The following is a 19,881-nucleotide window of genomic DNA, read 5'->3' as shown; positions in this document are numbered from 1 at the left end:
TTAAAACTTCAAAGTTTTGATTTTACTGTTGAACATATTCAAGGTTCTACCAATATTGTGGCTGATGCCTTAAGCAGATATCCTGCAAGGTCACAGGGAGATTTATTCACATCGAAACTCTACGTTAATAATACAAATATCGATCTCCTATCCCAAGATACTCCACAATATTGGGTACAATCTCAACAGAACGATGAGCAGTGTCAAAAGTTAAGAATTGCGATAAACAAAGGAGATTCTAAGTTCGAAATCAGAGGACATTTTAGAATGCATGAAGATATCTTATTCTATAAATCTATTGCGTCTGAACACTGGAGAATATTTGTACCTAAAAAAGCTGTGGAAAAGGTACTGTATGATCATCATGATTTATGTGGACATTTTGGTTATTCAAAACCCTTCAGAAAGTGTTCAAAATTTTTCTTTTGGCCAAACATGAAAGCCAGCATTAAATTATATCTGAGAAATTGTCTTGAATGTGCCAAGTCAAAGCAGAGAGTGCAACGTATCACACGAGAAGATCTTCACATATTAACTCCTAAAATACATCAATTCCTTTCATTAGATTTGATTGGTCCGTTACCAGCTTCTCAAGGTTATCAATATATACTAAGTATAGTGGATCTTGCAAGTAAGTTTATTATGGTTTATCCTTTGCGTAAAGCTTCATCTATGGAAATTATCAATAAACTAAACCAATCGTATTTTCATCATTATCCTGCATGTCTAATTATATTAAGTGATAATGGTTCACAATTTAAATCTAAGGAGTGGCGAAGTTTTATTACCTCCAAGAACATCAAGCATATTTTTACTTCGCCATATTCACCACACGCTAATCCAATTGAACGCTACAATAAAGAGATTGTGCGTTTACTAAGGTTATTTTGCAAGGATAATCATAAATCTTGGGCTAAATGTTTGACAAACGTTGTGAAATTGTTGAACAATTCATATTCTGAATCTATTGGTTTTACACCTGCGGAACTATTTTTACACGATCAAGTTAAAGATAATATAACTAATATTGTCGATTGGCCTGAGAATATTGAAGAATTATTCTGGGAGGCAAAACATTTGGAGCTAGAAGAAAAACTTAAATATCGAAGAAATTCTAAAGGTGTTCAAACAAGCTCTGGTACTAAAAATATTGTCAAAGGAGATTTAATCATGATTAAAAATCATGCTAAGAGCTCTGCTTTAAACAAAACTATCTACAAATTGTATGATTTGTTTATTGGCCCATTCTTGGTAATAGAAGTAAGAAACAATTGTGCGACTGTAGTTTCTCTAGATGGAAAGGGAACAAAAGGTAGACAAAACCTAGAAAACATTAAACCTTTTAATTGTTCGGAGGAGAAAAGAAAGGAGTTGTTAAGAAATACTGATTTATGTTTTAATTGTACATAAGGGTTGAATTTGTTGTAATTTTGTGCAAAAACGAGTTCAGTTGTTTGCATTATGTATTTTATTATCATGTGTAAACCAGCATGAATTTATTATCTCTGTTCTGTTGATCATCATATTATCTTTTATGTAAGAACTTATGTTTGGCTTCTATTCTCATCAGTATGGTGTATGTCAATGTATTGAGGAAGAGTGTTGACACGAATAACAAAGGGATAATTATACAAAGTGTCTCTCTAGAAGAATGATAAGAAGGAATATATATATAATGTAAGTTGAATGTAATGTGGTTCGCATTTTTATTGAAGGGCTTCATTTGCACATATAGTTTCAAACGGAAGAAGTGCACTCGTGAAGAATAAAACCTTTTTAAATGGACATAAGATGGTTATGAAATAGTAATGGTAATGAGATTGCAGTAAAGAAGAAATCTACTGAAGATGGCAGTAAAGAAGATGTGAAAAGAATGAGATTGCTGCCAAAGAAGTAGTAGAAGAAGAAGTGAAGATGATACATTGAAGATGTTAAGTTTGAAAAATATACGTATTTCTACATCAAAGTATGATGTCAACGTTTTCAACCGGAGGAGGAGGCTATTGCAACAGTTCTTTAATTCAAAGACATTTTACAATTATATTTTGTTATTTAGTTGTGAGCATAATCTGAAAAGAATGAAGAAAATTCTGTTGTGCTACTCTGTTTAATTTTGATGTTATTTTGTTTATTATTCGTTACTATAGTGACTGTAAAATTTGGTTAATAGACTAATTTTGTTAAGTAACATTTGAAAAGTTATTTTTAATTTAAAATATTGCGACAAACTGCTCCACACCGGGGACAGTTGCAACCTGTTGCTCGAAATTCTAGCCGGTCTCATTGTGTTTACGCTGCAGCTGCACCAGTGTTTCATCTAGTGTCTGCAAAGCTGTCACTTGCCCATAACAGCAATGACTCATCCAGTGTGAAGGAAAAAGAGAATTGTTTTGAATCTCACAAAGCTGTTTTGATTTGACGGTAACAAAATTAGATCTGATTTGACGGTAACAAAATTAGATCTCCAGAAAGAAAAACAAGAGTTAAAACAACTTCACACAAATTTCGATACAATATAATTGCAGCTTTTCTTCGGAACCTGTATATAAAAGAAACACAATGCTCAATGTAGGAATGGACACTAAAACCGATTTAAAAAAGTTATTCAAGAGGTAAAGTTTTGGCGGAGCAAGTGTTCGACCTCGAGAATACTCCTAAATCCAAGAATGAATTGTCGATTAATGTGAGAGTAAAAAACAATCCCCCATTTTGATTTCATAATGCTTGTCTTGAGTTCATTTTATGCTGGATTAATTGGGACTAAATACCGTATTTACGCATGTATAATGTGCACCCTGGTTTTGATGGGGAAAAGTGACAAAACAATTATATATCGTATAGAATGCACAGTACAATTCAGGTTCAAGAAATGGTTTCTTAATTGTAGGTCGTAAAACTTGCAATGCTGATATAGAGTGAATGACATCATACCTATTCAATGAGACACCTGTTGCTATGTTGATCAAGAGGAATGGAATACTGTTGAGCATCTTGAATGGAATACTGTTTCCATATTCAGAAACTGCAGAATTTAAGCTTTACGATGATATACAACATGATAGGGTTACTAAACATGAAAATGTTACAAAAATTATACGTGAGTAAATACGGTATACAGTTTACAGTGGAATCTAAACCAGAGTGATTATCGAGTGTGGCGCTGTATCCTTTTTCAGGACAGATTACAATGCAAGTCGAGAAAGAGTTTGGACTGCTCCCAGGAAAGGGGGATAGGGGATGAATATAAAGTAGGCTGAAGCAAAGAAAATGTGGCATTTTTTACAATGTATTTTTAGACAGCTGAACCAGAATGAAATTTACACCACTGCTCTTTTTTTGTCTGGTGCCGAGAAAGGTTGCGTTGCGTTGCCCAAGAGATCTTATCTTGCCAGTTAATCCTGTAACGGACAATGCTATAGTAAACCCATATAAAATCCAACATTCATTCTGTCAGATTATCTCCAGACTTTTGCTGGCACCAGTGTGATTGCTGTCAATATTCTTCGAGTTTCCCTTTCAATAAAGGAGAGATTGTTTTCCTTTCCGTAGATCTAGGTGCAAATGGGTTCCTCATGAAGCAGAATTGTCCGAATTTCGTGGAAGAGCAAGGACTGTGCATCATTGAAAGAAAATGCATTTTCATTTTCTATTCTCCTTCCCACAACATGCATCCTGTGCATAACAGGTTGTATAACTATACAGGATAAATGGTTACAGTGTCCTAGGAATATGTTTGCGTAAGCTTGGTGCCCTGATTTTGTGTAAACTTTTTTTACAGTTTCTTTAAAACTTACAATATTGTTATGTAGTACATATAAAGCTTATTTTGTGAGCTATTACCAAGTATAAAACATCAGTTATAAATTTATACTGTAATATATTTACACCTGAAAAACAGGTGCCATCTTGAAAAGTTTGGATAATTCGAAGTCGACATTTTTTGGTACCTTGAGCTTCGCATTAACGAGGTTTTCATGTATAAGTTTTAATTTATGTTAAATATATTTCTTTGTAAGTACAGTGAAACCCCGAACTTATGTTTTACATTTCCTGCATTGTACATTCAATATTCATGGTCCCAATAGAGCAAAATGTTATAAAATTTTCCCACATTTCACGTTTTTTCAGCTTGGTCCACTCAAAAATGTTAAATCGAGGTTCCACTGTATTATCATTATTCACTAAATTAGACCCAAAACAAACATCTCTTTTTGTGAATAGTCGCACAAGTCACTGAAATAGTCATATATATTCTTTGCAAGTGATTTGGAGATTATATATGTTTATATTGGAAGGAAATGTTGATAATTGTGCTATAATTTTAAACTATTTTACTAGTTCTCATTGAGTAGTACTTTACCTTAATCAAATTGATGCCTTTTTTCTCTTCTGATCCTATTTCAAACTTCTTGTCTGGAGACATGAAAGATAGCAACTCCCTTGCTATTCCTAAGTGACCTTCCAGCACAGCTTCATCCACTTGGCTGTCTCCAGTTTCTTTCACATTTTCCTGGAAAGAGAAGTCCGGGGTTAGCAGAGTTCAGTATAAGAAAAAACAAATCACAACATGCAGCAGTAATCTGATTCTACATTCACAAATTTTATGCTTTCCCACATTATACATTTAATCTTCATGCTCCCAATAGAGCACCATGTTATAAATTTTTTCCAATTTACATTTCCATCTTTGTCCTTGAACAAATGTAAATCGAGGTTGAACTGTATTCTGTAAGAAAGCATTTTCAATATGGATTGAGCTTGTGGAAAAAACAGAATTGTGACTTACTTCTTTGATTCTTGTTATATAGTGTTGCTTTTCAGTCACTTTTGGCTAATAGTGACAATGAGGATGAATGATGAAATGATTGAAGGTACACTCACAAAGAACACCTTTCCCCAGGCTTGGATTTGAACTAGTGACCCTACTGTCATAGCATGCTGTGATAACCACTCCACCATGGACATCAGCTATACTTACTAGGGTGAATCAAAAAGTAAGTTACACCCGACCCGTGTTACTGTCCTAAGAGAGATTAAATAATCACACTTGGTGGCAACACTGTCTGGAATGTATTCTTCAGACACCAGAAGCAGCCATGTAGTCACAGTGTGAGTATGGCACGTCGTATTGAGGTGACGTCCAACATTGAGGTGCGCTCCATCGTCCGATTTTTGTGGGCACAAAGGCATAATAGGAGTGAAATTCATCGCCAAATTGTCGAGGTGTATGGTTAGAATGCAATGTCACACCCCATGATGAGAAAATTGTGCCAGATGTTCGAAGAGAGAGGAAAGAACAAACGTGAGAGACGAACAGTATGTTGGGCAGCCTGCAACTGTGAACACTATCGACAAAATGGAACGTGTGAATGCAATCATCCTTGCCAACCACCACGTGAAAATTAAAAGAAATTGCAAGTGAACTGAACATATCCTACGATAGTGTGTCTACGCTGATTCATCACCAGTTGGGTGTATCGTAAACTGTGATCTCACTGGGTGCCCCGATTGTTAACTGATGAGCACAAAAGTCGACCCAATTGAAATTGGACAGAATTTTTACACACAAGAAATTAGGGATGGGACCAATTAATCGGCACTCTATCGGTATCGGCCGATATAGGCATATCGGTTTATCGGTAAAATTAGATTATTTTACCAATCCGATATACTCTATGTGATCAAAAGTATCCGGACACACTGCGAAACCTGTGTTCATCATAGAGGGTGACACAGTACTGCCATCTACCACGTGGAACACACAGTCAGCTCAGTAGTCTACAGACAGTGTGAGACAGCAGTATGGGATGGTCTGAGGAACTCGCACACTTTCAACGTGGTCAGTTGGTTGGGTGCCACTTGTGTAGGAAGTCTGTGTTCCACCCTCCTAAACATCCCTCTGTCCACTGTTTCCGATGTTATAGTGAAGGGATGTGTATAACCCAAAAGCGTGCAGGCCAACCTCCCATGTTGACCTCCAGAGACCATCAAGTGTTGAAGAGGGTCGTACAGCATTATCGTCAATCATCCATCGCCACCATCACACAGGAATTCCGAACTGCATCAGGATCCACTCCAAGCACCCTTACTGCTTGGTGCAAGGTGCGGAAACTTGGTTTCCATGGCCGAGCAGCTGTCATAAGTCAAACATCACACAGACAAATGTCAAACGCCGCCTCATGTGGTGCAAGGAGAGTCGAAACTGGACCACAGAACAGTGGAAAACCGTTGTGTGGAGTGATGAATCACAGTACACAATGTGGCGATCCGATAGTAGGGTGTGGGTGTTGCGAATGCCTGGTGAACGACATCTACCAGCCTGTATAGTGCCGACAGTGAAATTCGGAGGTGGGGGGGGGGTTACATTGTGGTCATGTTTCTCCTGGAGGGGGCTTGGCACCTTGTCGCTTTACATGGCAATGTCATGGCACAAGCTTACATTGACATTTTAACAGTTTTCATGCTGCCTACCGTCGAAGACCAGTTCGGGGAAGACCAAGTGTCTTTCAACATGATCGAGCACCGGCCCATACTGATGGGCTTGTGGGGGAGTGGGACTTGTTGTCGTCAAACCACTAATAGCCTAGCCTGCGCAGAGTCCTGATTTGAATCCCATAGAACATCTCTGGGATGTTTTGGAATGCCAACTTCGTGCTAGACCACACCGATCCACATCAATACCTCTTCTCATTTTGGCGCTCTGCGAGGAATGGGCTGCCATTCCTCAGGAAACCTTCCGGTACCTAATTGAAAGTATGCCTGTGAGAGTGAATGCTGTCATCAAGGCTAAGGGTGAGACAACACTGTATTGACTGCCAGTGATCCTGATGGAGGGTTGCCCAAACTTGTACTTTATTTTCAGATGGGTGTTCATGCATTTTTGTACAATAATTATTTTCTATCTAATGTGTTTTGTTTGTTTTTTACAGAGAGGGTGTAACTTACTTTTTGATTCACCCACGTATTTCTGTAAATACTTCATATTCACAGAGTGTACCACAGGTACAATTGCCAGTGAAGCTGCAAAATGTTAGGCTCCCTTAAATTAATATCATTTTTAAAGTAATGTTTGATTATACTTATAAAAAATCACATACTTCACACATGTGTCATTAAGTGTACATGTGGATACTTTCTGATCCTCTGAAAGCACAGTACCACAGTTCCAAAAAACAGCAGCCATGATGGAAGCAGTCTCAGCTAGAATATTTGAAGTTTTAACTTACATATCAAGTTAAAAAAAGCCCCATTTCTTCCTCCTATTTTTTTAAACCATAGTTAAAATAAGATTTACTCTTCTCTTTCCCCTTCCAGGACAGAGGTTAACACCAGTATCTGAACTACAGATCGAAGAATGTGTCAAGATTGTTTCTCAGGAATATTTAGTGATGGAACAGATTAATCGGCACTCTATCCAGTGTGTCTACCTTCCAGCTTCATATTGGATCAGCTTTGGTCAGTTTGGTATCAACACCTTATTGCTATTTGTAAAAATTTCATACTGTTCCATCTGCACTGCATAAAAAAAATAAGCATAAAGTAATAATAACAGTCACCTTAGATACTCTACCTTAGATGTTATTGTACATTAATTGGTAGCAGAAACAAATTCATCTCGGATTTATGTATCCCTAGTGTTGGACACCCAAACCACATTCAGAGTTAATATTTTTTTTTACTTTAATTCAAGTTCATTCAAGCCAAGAATGATAGAAGGATGAAAGATACCTACCCTGATTTTCTTCAGCCATGCAATTTCATTGTTTAGCAAGTTTTCTGCCGTTGGTAAAGGACAACCTGACACCACCGCATAGTTTAGTAACCTGCACAGCAGCTGAAATGTCAAAAATATAATTAGCAATTTCTTACTATCTAAAATATCATTAAATAAATTAGATATAATACAGCTTAAATACTTATAGTTTGAATTTTTATTTAAAATTTGCATAGGCTTGAGAATCCATTTGTCTTCATTAAAAAATATCTGAATGGAAGGAAACTACTACAGTGGACAAGAAGAAGTCTAACTTTAAAATGAACTGCCTTCCCCCAACACACAAATCATGTTCAAACAAGCCTCTTAGACGATGTTTTCTTAAGGCAAATATTGATATATTGTATAATTACGTAATATATAATTACTACGGCAACACATTTATGGTGAAAAATGTCACATTTTGTTACAAAACCTTGCAAATTACGGAATTAAAAGTGGTATATAAAATGGCATTTTGGTGTTAAAATAGTGAATAAAATTCTAAATTTCATTTGAAAACTACACTTAAAATAAACATTTCCCTTGTAACAGCACATTTATGTAGCCACCAGAGTATAAGTTTATTCTTGTGTAAAGGAGTCAATTTTACTTCTCAAATATTTAAAGCAGAATTAATCAGTTTTCTGCAATTTGCATAACTCACAGGATAATCCAGACTTCAGAAAGTGTCACACATTGTAAATAAACTCTTAAATTTTATGTTTAAGAGTTTATTTTGCATCATTTCGTTACAAAATATGGTAGGAAAATGCACCTGACACCTTTCAGAAACATAAAAACTGAACGTTGCAGCAGTGTTATTTCTTGGGATGGGACCGATTAATCGATACTCTATCGGTATCGGCCGATATAGGCATATCGGTGTATCAGTTTATTGGTAAAATTACAGATTATTTTACCGGTCCGATATATCAATAAATATCTGATAATTTAGTGCAAAATTCTGCCATTTTGTTATAGTTTTTATAGATAATCTACATACCCTACTTTCTAAAAAAGTAAATGTCTAAATATGAAATTTCTCTTGCACCGCAGTCACCTGGAAACACACATTTATTAAGGAGGTCAAAGACCCTTTGAGGTTCTTCACGGACCATTTCTAATTTTATATCGGATCGTTAGAATATCGGTTATCGGTAGATTTTATATCGGTACTTTATCGGTATCGGCCAAAATTTAATATCGGTACATCCCTAGTTATTTCACATTTCGTGTTTCAAACAAAAATTAAATATGCATGCCTCTAAAAATTACTAAATTTACTACAACTCTACACTGGGATAAACTAGACACTTGATATCAAACAGTGTTTAAAAGGAAGTAGTAGTAACAGGCAATTCCATACATCCACATCAAAAAATTTGCCTAAGCCAGGTTGGCTCAGTAGCTCAGTGGTAGAGCAATGGCACTGTATGCCAGACCCCCAGGTTCGAGTCTTCGTCGAGCCTGCATTTTTCACTGAAATTTCTACATATCTGATTACTAAGGCTTCCTTCAAACCAAAGTGACAAATGTCATATGTCACTTGAACGCAACACAATGAAATGCAAGCTTAAGCAACATACCAGGCTGTTGTTGTGGGCAAGAGGTTGCAACTAATTTTTGGTGGTGACCTGTGAAGTGAATCACTTTGGTTAAGAGCAGGCAGGCTAAACCATTCAAATTCAGTGTCATTCTTACCTGAAAATACTCGTGAGAATTCCTTGCATTCTCGATCACAGTAGTGTTTAGGACAGTGAAAAGAAGTGTGATGCAAAACTGCAAAGGCTGTTGGCTTCCGCTACACCATGTAGAAATAAGGAGGAATTGTTCTGCAGCAGCCACTCGTATAGACCTGCAAGCAAAATTTATACAAAAATACATAAAAAAAATTCTAAAAGCATCATCAAAACACTACAAGGCTATTGAGAAAGTATGTTCCGTTAAATTTAAAATGTTGATTCTTTTATAGCTATGATAACCTATTGAACAAGTTAAAACTTTAATCACTTTCATCTAGAAGAAACAAAAATTATCATAAATTTGATGCAAAAATGTTAGAAGGTTAGTACTCTGTCCCCAACAACCTGTAAAGAAGATAATAAATCTTTTCTAAATTCTACTGTCAGCAATTGTAATGATTTTAGCCAATCCTAAAGATCACATTGTATTTTAATGTACTTTTTTATGTATTTTTTTCTTGCTCTCGTACGCACATTACCTCAATATCCAATTTGTAAATTATAAATTCTTGACTGTACATGCTGCTGTATCAAGTCTCTGTAGCTGTTCTTCAGCAGAATAATATAAGTATAAATAAATAGGCTTTAAAAATAAAATAACATTACATATACTTGTCTCTTTTTTATTATGGTCAGAATCCTTACACCATAAGTTACATGTCTACACAGCTATGACCGCCTACCTATTCTCGTAGCACTTCTCGCAACTTGAGAATCGCAGGGGACCAACTTCCTTACTTGGATTTTTACCTTTCAGGCTTAAACCACATACGCTAACTCATGAAAAATGTCAAAAACAAGTCTGGTGTTAGTAAATTCAGATTTTTATTAATTTTTACATGCAAACATGCTTGAAATTTGTTAGAAAACAATCCGATTAACATGCATCGCATAAACTTACAACCCCGCCTTCCATTCAACCAAGCCACAGAATATCTCCACCCTCCTATTCCTCTATTTTATACAATGCGATTGCCAATATGACTTTTCTTTGCAGCGCTGTCAAAGTTATAATTTGTACAGCGTGATTGCCATTGTAGTTTTTTACACATTGCTGGCAAAGTTGTAATTTGTACAGCGTGATTATTTTTATATACAACATTTTCAACTAGAGAACTTATGATCTGTCATAAATTCCCCGGGGTTGGGAAATTTTACTTTCTTACTGAGAATCAAGAAGAAATGTCAAATACTTCATGCATTACTAAAATTATGACATTGTTTACATGCAAGAAGTTAGTTACAAAACAAACACCACATAAACAAAGATATAACATGTAAGATTATGACAAAATATCAGATTCATATATTAAATAACTTAACATGCATAAACACAAAACAGAATACACATGTGTACAGTGTGTATGCATAATCGCAGAACCAAATTTGTACAATTTTCAAGAATAAACACAAAACAACACACGTGCAGTTTACATGCATCACTAAAAAAAAAAGAGAACACATCATGTACAATTTGCATGCAGAGATAAAATCATAACATATGCATCTCGCATACATAAATTAGCATGCATACATTCATAACATGCAATAGACAACATGTATGCACAAACTCCACATATCACAAATATGGTACCACTATAATTTACAATTTGTTATCATGCTCTTAATAAATATCGTTAGACAGCATCATGCAACTGCTCCAAACCTAACTCATGAAGTTGCAAATCGTTACGCATGCTTAAAAGTTTGTTTATCCAAAGTTTTTGTTTGTCCAATGAACAATGCCAAGCTTTGATATTTTTTACGGAAATATTTGCAATGTCTTTTCCAGTATTGCAGCATATGGCTTTCACTGTGTTATCATCATGAATTTGCATACAAACAAAAGGCCCTTGGTATAAATTACAATATTTTTTTATAATGCAAGTGATAGTGTCACTTTGAGGATGCAGTTTTATGAAGATCAGATCGCCTTGCTTTACTGGATTTTTTGTTGCTTGTTTTTCATGCTGTTTTATAATATGTTTTTGTCTCTTATTGAAACTACATGTTTCTGCCATAAGCAGCTTATTTTTCCACATCTCTACATCAGGAATGCGATCCGTTAGTACTTTTTTACAGATATTTTGAGGTTCAATATTTAGCCTAAGTTCTATAGGAGCATAACCTGTACTGGAACAAATTGAATCATTTAACAGATGTAAAATGGCAGCAACATGACTAGACCATTGCTTATGTTTACCATTGCAAAATATACGCATCAATCTATTTATTTCCTGGTGATATCTCTCCACTAAGTTAGCACTTGGATGATAACTGGGTATGTAAAAAATTTTTACATTGAGAGCATGCATACCTTTTGTAAAATGTTCTGCACGAAATTGTGGACCATTGTCACATATAATGATTGTTGGTATTCCCAAATGGATGAAGTAAGAATGTGTTAGTTTTCTAGTTACGATGGAAGCTGTACTATTGCCAATAGGATATGCCACAAGATAACGGCTAGCAGAATCTAATACTGTTAGTAAATATTTTTCACCTTTGGAGGAACGTATGAATGGACCTTGTAAATCAATAAATAATATTTCACCTGGTTTTGAGGGTTTGTGCATGATTTCCAGATACTTACTTGTTACCACGTCATTATTAAAATTGCTGCACAAAATAGTCAAATTACAGTTTATTTCCTCAATTAGGCTAATCGGGACTGGACCTACACTTCAAAGTGGGTTCCGAACTAATATGGAATATGCCTTCAGGTGGAATCGAGTCTGAGATCTGTTGATTAAGAAGTGACAGTGTGCCACAACACTAACTCTCACGCCCTCTTACGCCTTTGCCTGGTCATTGCTTGCTACGTAAGTGTAGGTCCAGAGCCTGAAATGTATTTGTACTTAGGAGGATGTTTATCTGGTTTATTTTTCATGCAAATTTCACAATCAGTGATGTAAGATTTTGTGTCTCTTTTCATATGAGGCCAGTAAAATATTTGATAAATTTTACCGAGTGTCTTGTCTGTACCAAAATGACCACCTTGATCATGATACTTGTGCAGTACAAGATTTACTAATGATTGAGGCACGCATATTCTTATCCGGTTTGGATTGTGAAAATCTTTGATGGTAAGTAGATCATTGTGAATAAGGTATATATTCTTCCAGTTTCGATGTTTGCTCTGTTGTGAACTTTCACAACCAGCGAGAACAGACTTAACACCACTGCAATACGGATCACTATTTTGTTCATTAACAAAATTGTTTTTATCACATATTAATGACTCATCAAGATACTCAAAGTTATTCATGAATATGAGTTCATTATTATGGTCATTAAAAGATCGGCTCAACAGGTCTGCCAAGAGGTTTTCTTTACCTCTACAATACTCGACATGGAATGAGTACTGTTGTATTTGAATAAACCATCTAGTCAGCCTATTGTTCCAAGTGTGTGCAGATTCTAACCACGTGAGGGATTTATGATCTGTGATAACAGTAAATTTTCTACCTAACAACAGTGATTTAAATTTGTCCAGTGTAAAGAGTATTGCTAACACTTCTACTTCAGTGGACGTATATGATTTCTCAAAAGGTTTCAAAATCCTTGACACGAATCCAATCGGACGCATGTTGTTGTCTACCAATTGAAAACAATATCCTGCAATGCCTATATTTGATCCATCAGTTTGAACAAAGAATGGTTTGTTCAAATCTGGATGGTAAAGCATTGTTTCTGCAATAATGGACTGTTTCAACAACTCAAAGGAGCATTGTGCACTTTCATCCCATTCCCACTTTTTGCCTTTTTTCAATAACTGGTACAAGGGATGTGCCATGATGGCATAATCTTTAACATATTTTGATAGCCAATTGAAACTTCCCAAGACTTTCTGCAGTTGCTTGATATTGCAAGGGACAGGTAAGTCTTTTATGGCTTGAACATACTTGGGAGATTTCTCATAACCCTGTGCACTGATAGAATGCCCTAAAAATTCCACCTTGACTTGACAAAACCTACATTTGTCCAGTCTCAGTGTCATGTTGGCATCTTTTAACTTGTCAAAAATAAGTCTTAAGTGAAAAAGATGTTGTTCGAAAGACGTGCTTTTGACAATTACGTCGTCTACATAACATACTGTAAAAGATTCCGTACCTTACAAGGTTCGTGTCAGAGCATTAATGAAAGCAGACGTTCCATTGATTGATCCGAACACTACCCTTGTGAACTGGTAAAGTTTTCCCTGAAAACTGAAAGCAGTATATTTTCTTGCTTTGGGGTGTAAGGGGACCTGCCAGAAAGCATTAACCAAATCTAGGGAGGACAAACATTGACATCCATGGAAACTCATTAAGAGTTCATTTATGTTCATAGGATGAAATTGCTCAAGCTTGACATGTTTGTTGATATTTCTTTGATCTAAGCAGAGACGAATGCCTCCTCCGGGCTTGACTACAACTAGGAGAGGACATAGGTACTCTGATTCAGAATATTCAATAATGCCTAAGTTGAACATTTGTTCTATTTGCCTGCCAACTTCGTCCCGATATGCTAATGGTATTGGATAGCTTTTGTTAACTATTGGTGTGGAAGTTTCCAGTTCTATTGTGTGTGTATACTTGTTACAGAGACCTGGTAATTCAGAAAACAATGTTTTATATTGTTTTAACAACTGAACTAAAGCTATCCTTTGTGACTCATTTAAATGTTCACACTCTTTAACCCTTCTCCACAAGTCTTCATCAGAAGGATGAGAGGATGACCGTGGGGATATGTTAGATACAGAAGGTCTGAAATCTAACTCTTCTTCCGGACAACTTTCATTTGAGACAGCGATAAATTTGGAGAATTTGCTTCCTTCGCTCGATTCCAAGAGTAAGCCTCACTGGACAAAGTCTAAAGTGCTATCAATATTGTATAGGACATCTAAACCGAGAATAATGTCTACTTTTAAATGTCTGACTACCAGGAATTTAATGTAAAAGGAAAATCCACAAATTTCCACGTTCAAATGAGTGGAACCTATTAGCTTGTCTTTCCTTTTCCCTGTATAGTCCACTAATTTTATACCTGTAACTGGGAATAGCCGTGGTTTAGAAGCCTGACTACAAATAGACTTCCACAGGATTTCTGAGAGAACACTGACCTCAGCACCACTATCGAGTAAAGAAGTATATTCCTTATTGTTTATTCTTACTTTTATGTGAGCAGAAAGTTTACGCTTGCTATTAGTATTTATGGGTTGCTTACAATTTTTGATTTCTGCACTGCAATCTATTTCATCACATTCACTTAAGTTTATAAAATGAATAGCAGGATTTATCGCATCACTCACATCACCTGCTTTTTGACATGAGCTCGTAACTAGTTTAACGAGTTAAACTGGTGTATGTCTGCCTGGACTGTGATTTCATTTTGATTGACATCATTGAACAGACCTTTTTGTTTCAAGAAATCAAAAACTACATTCATCCCAGACTTTGACCAATGAATTAAATCAATTCGGCCATTCCTTGGATTTCCTAAGTGTTTTTCAAATAGATCCAATTTTATACTGGAATCTGCATTCAAAAACAGATGACTAATATTCACTACAATGAGATTCTCATCATTCCCCAACTCCATTAGAAAATTATTCCACTGACTCCACTTACTCCACAAATCAGGATTGTCAGCAGTTAACAACTTTGGTATTGGTGGTAACGTGAGTAATATTAACTGATTCGTTAAAGGTAATAACTTGTGTATTAAACCTTTGAGGTCACTTTTCATTTTGTGTAGCTCTGTACATCTCAAAAAATCATTGGTGCCAATAAGCAATATCACTTTTTTACCAACTTTGGTATCTGGACGGATTTTTTGAGACAGGTTGGAAATAGTTTGGCCGCTAGTACATAACCCTATGTTCCGTTTACCTAGTGAATCATATGAAACAGTGTAGTTTGCCAAGGTTTCTGCTACGCGGATCATCATGGAATCACCTAGCAAATGAACATTATTGTACAAGGGTTCAATGGCCTGTGCTTCGGTATTTGTTTTGACTGAATTGTAAAATTTTTTGTGTGTGTGATTAAGATTACTAGAGTTGGGTTGTTGCAAAGGAGGATTAGCAGGTACACTCATGACACCTCCCTCTCGACATGAGCGACTTACTCGTTTCCCGAAAAAGTAGACTTATTAGCATTGGCGATTACATTTCTTTTTGAGTTACACTGTGTGCTGGAATGATCAACAACCTCGCACTTGAGTTTGTCACCTCTGTCTTTAGACTGATCAGTACATTTAGTTTGAATAACTGCTACGTTTCTATTACTATCAAAGTTTCTAGTTCTACTGTTAAATACTGCCTGTGGCCTTTCACGTAATGAAGTTTTGCTAAGGGCTTCGGAATTTTCTATTACCGTGATGGCTTCACTCAGCTTGGTAACAGGTTTCATAATGAAAATTTCCTTGATTTTGAAAGGCATCAAAGTAGCAATTTGAGCTAGCCTTTGTGCTTCGTCAGTGTTAGGTTGAACAATCTGCAAAATTTTCCATTGGTCCATGAAAAATGTTAGCAGTGACCCATGAACAGACTTTTGATACTGGGAATTCAAGATTTTGGTGAGCATCGTTGTTTTCCAATTAGAATTTTGATAATGATTCAGAAACTGAATTTTGAAAGATTGGTAATCTGAAAATTTTTGCTTTGAGATCTTGTACCATTGCTTAGCATCTTTTGTTAGCAGCGTTGGTACATAAGTCATAAAATCTGTTTCTGCTATTTGAAATAACTCAAAATTCTCTTCGACATCATCTAAGAATTCAGATGGGATTAGTTCACTAGAAACTCCAGAGAATTTCGGAAACCTATTTAATTGATCTGACTTTAAGTAATTTCTTTTAGTAACCTGTGAGGAAACTTGATTTTCTTTGCACCTAGAAACACTCTTACTTGTTCCATTAGGGAAAAGTGTTGTTACACTATCATTATTATTCACATTGGCTAAGGGAGAACTTTTCCTAGAACTATTCTTTTTTCTACTCTTAAGCCCAGATGAATGACAGCTAATTGTGCTGGGTGAACTATCTGAATCACTTTCCCGAAACCTGTGTAGCATGGTAGTAGTTGAATTCTGTAGAACTTTAACTTGTTGAGCTACACCTGACAAAACGGGCAACACTGTATTGTTCACAATACCCACTAAATGTTCTACCTCATGGGAAACATTACCATTTTGTAATTCACTAGTTTCGAAGGGAATATTTTCACTTGTATGGGATTTACCAGCAATAAAATTAAACCATTCTTCAGCTTCTGATGGCTCTTCAGTAGATTCCTGGTGATCTACAGGTGAAAATGCAGGCTTCTTTTTGACAGACTCTGGTACTTGTACTTGACGATGACACCATACAGTCTTGGCTTCATTGTTTTGTATTCTTTCTTCCAGTTCAAAAAGTTTGTTTTTCACAACCACCAGTTCCTGACGCAATTCATCCTTTTCTTCTATCAATTTTCTGACTTCCATGTCAACTTTCTGGGTTTCACTCCTAACCTTCTCATTCCTAGAAATGCACTCTTGCCTGTATAGGGACACATCTTTCTGCATGACATTCAGTCGGATGTTCAGATCAGCTCTTATATTTTTTTCTAGATTCTTTAGATCACTCTTAAATTCTGCTTTCACTTGTCCTAACTCCTGTTTAAGTTCCTCTTGTGACTTCGATATAGCTCGCAATTCAGCCAATATTTGCTCCATATTTCTTATTTTTCACGTAAAACCACTTAAATTCACTTTGCACCAAACAAGAACTAGTTGAACACTATCACAATCGTGGAATCACATATTTCGTTTTTGCAAACTAAGCCTCGCGACAGGTTAACCTTGCAGCAAATTTTCGCATATATAGACCCAAACGTGCGCGTAGAAAATAGTTCCGCTTCAATATTGCGGATTTTCTCACTGTGTGTGATATGAACAGCTCGGCGGTTAAGGCGAGACTGGCACGGGGATGCTGAGTGCCGTTTTAGAGTGGATTGATACATAAAACCTGCTGCAAACTTAACCTGTCGCGAGGCTTAGTTGCGATGATAATGTAAAATATTTCACATTATAATCTTTAGACGAATAATCTTTGAGACAGCGTACTGAGTCTCATAAAATCTTTTATGACCGCCTACCTATTCTCGTAGCACTTCTCGCAACTTGAGAATCGCAGGGGACCAACTTCCTTACTTGGATTTTTACCTTTCAGGCTTAAACCACATACGCTAACTCATGAAAAATGTCAAAAACAAGTCTGGTGTTAGTAAATTCAGATTTTTATTAATTTTACATGCAAACATGCTTGAAATTTGTTAGAAAACAATCCGATTAACATGCATTGCATAAACTTACAACCCCGCCTTCCATTCAACCAAGCCACAGAATATCTCCACCCTCCTATTCCTCTATTTTATACAATGCGATTGCCAATATGACTTTTCTTTGCAGCGCTGTCAAAGTTATAATTTGTACAGCGTGATTGCCATTGTAGTTTTTTACACATTGCTGGCAAAGTTGTAATTTGTACAGCGTGATTATTTTTATATACAACATTTTCAACTAGAGAACTTATGATCTGTCATACAGCCAGTACCATTGTTTGATTGATTTGGTGTTTTAAGTCCACTTTATGGACAGTAAGGCTAATCAGGACTGGACCTACAGTTTAAAGTGGGATCCGAACCACTTGTGCCTCCACCGGGTATTGAAACCGGAACACCTTGATTACAAGGCCTACCTCTGTGCCATCGGAGAGGCCCAGTACCATTGTTAAGGTACTTGCTATACTGAGAAACAAGCTTTTGCAGACCCTTGTAGAAGAAATGTGCACCTGGGTAGGCTTCATGGAATGATAATGACACAAGTCATATGAATGGTGGTGCACTTATAACCAAGAACTGGGTGCCAGTTTTCTTCCACAAGGGTCAACAAAAGCTTTATTCCCCAGTATGCCAAGCAGACGTTTTAATAGGCTTATGTAGCCACGAAACTATTAACAATATGTAGGCAACAGTGAAAGCAAACCACATGAAGATTCATGTGAATGCTCTAGAAGGAATTCTAAGCTAATACAATTTTTCAGATTTTGGAATGTCATAGTAGTTTTTCGAAGAGGAAAATTTGAAAAAAAAAAAGGTTGTTCTGGCATCGGCCAAAGGTCCAGTCAAGCCTTAACAATGGTGAAGATAGCAGGTAGTAGCTTGTGGCAGAAGGATTATAATTAGACAAACATATGAGCTGTTTTATTATTATTTTTTTAAAGAAAAAGCCCAACAAGATTCTATTTCTGAATAGACTAATATTTAAAACCTAATTAATTCTATCCAATGGTTGGTTGATTGTTTTACTTTATTTTAGGGATGGGACGATATGAAATTTTGGCCGATACCGATATAAAATTTACCGATACCGATAACCAATAATCTACCGATCCGATATAAAACTAGAAATGGTCCATGAAGAACCTGAAAGGTTCATTGACCTCCTTAAAAAATGTGTGTTTCAAAGTGACTGCAGTGCAAGAGAAATTGCATATTTAGACATTTACTTTTTAAAAAGTAGGGCATGGAGATTATCCATAAAAATTACAACAAAAATGGCAGAATTTTGCAGTAAACTATCAGATATTTATCGATATATTGGATCGGTAATGCCTATATCGGCCGATACCGATAGAGTACCGATTAATCGGTCCCATCCCTACTTTATTTTACTTCATTTTTTGACACTTTCGACTAATCATGAAGATGAATGGTGAAGAGACGGATGAAGGGACAATCACAAGCATTTAGGCACAACACAACACAAGCCTCACAGAGGATTATACTAGCGAAGTCCAGATACCAGAGCGTTACTAGTCTACAAAGTGCAGTGTAGGGTGTATACTATGTGGAAGGAAAGTTGACGCTTGGATGTCTTTGAAAACAGTCACCCCTTACACCACAATTCTGTCACATGCCAAAAATACAAGTATGAATGAATAAAATGATATTGTCACGTGCATATTTTAACTTAACAAGTATGCTTCCATAGAAACTATTCAGCATACACATTTTATTCACAGATAATTTTTCTTGCTATATCTGAAGTACATATGCATCAGTTACCTCTGTGCATAAGGCTAAGTAAAGTCATCATCATAGGAGTGTGCGAGTTTTACACTGCGTTAGATCTGTGTGAAGTTTTAAGTTGCTGCACCGATAATTATACCTTCACATATATAATAATATATGATTTGTACTGTGAATTACTTGATTGTTCAAGAAAAGTTGCAAAATATTAATTTGCAGTATGAGCTTTAACAGGACTATAGATTAAATAAGTGACCATAAAGTGGAATAAAAAGATAAACAACCTACACAGTGGAAACTCGATTTTACGCTTTTCAAGGGACCAAAGT

General features: G+C 36.1%; 1 protein-coding gene across 9 annotated transcripts in view; it reads right to left on the bottom strand.

The window, feature by feature from the left end:
• faf (ubiquitin carboxyl-terminal hydrolase-like faf) overlaps positions 1-19,881 on the bottom strand; it is a 193,390-nt gene that overhangs the window by 75,104 nt on the left and 98,405 nt on the right. For all 9 annotated transcript variants that reach the window (XM_083129933.1, XM_083129939.1, XM_083129937.1 and 6 more), the window contains exons 25-27: positions 9,458-9,611; positions 7,733-7,834; positions 4,361-4,510 (exon numbers count right to left, since the gene is read on the bottom strand). In XM_083129933.1, the coding sequence (XP_082986059.1) occupies positions 4,361-4,510; positions 7,733-7,834; positions 9,458-9,611 (406 nt within the window). The remainder of the gene's footprint in view (positions 1-4,360; positions 4,511-7,732; positions 7,835-9,457; positions 9,612-19,881) is intronic.

Source organism: Lepisma saccharinum, chromosome 10 (assembly GCF_977018435.1).
Source record: "Lepisma saccharinum chromosome 10, izLepSacc3.1, whole genome shotgun sequence".
Classification (NCBI taxonomy): domain Eukaryota; kingdom Metazoa; phylum Arthropoda; class Insecta; order Zygentoma; family Lepismatidae; genus Lepisma; species Lepisma saccharinum.
Note: the sequence above shows the minus strand (reverse complement) of the source record. Positions and strands in the feature narration are given on the sequence as shown.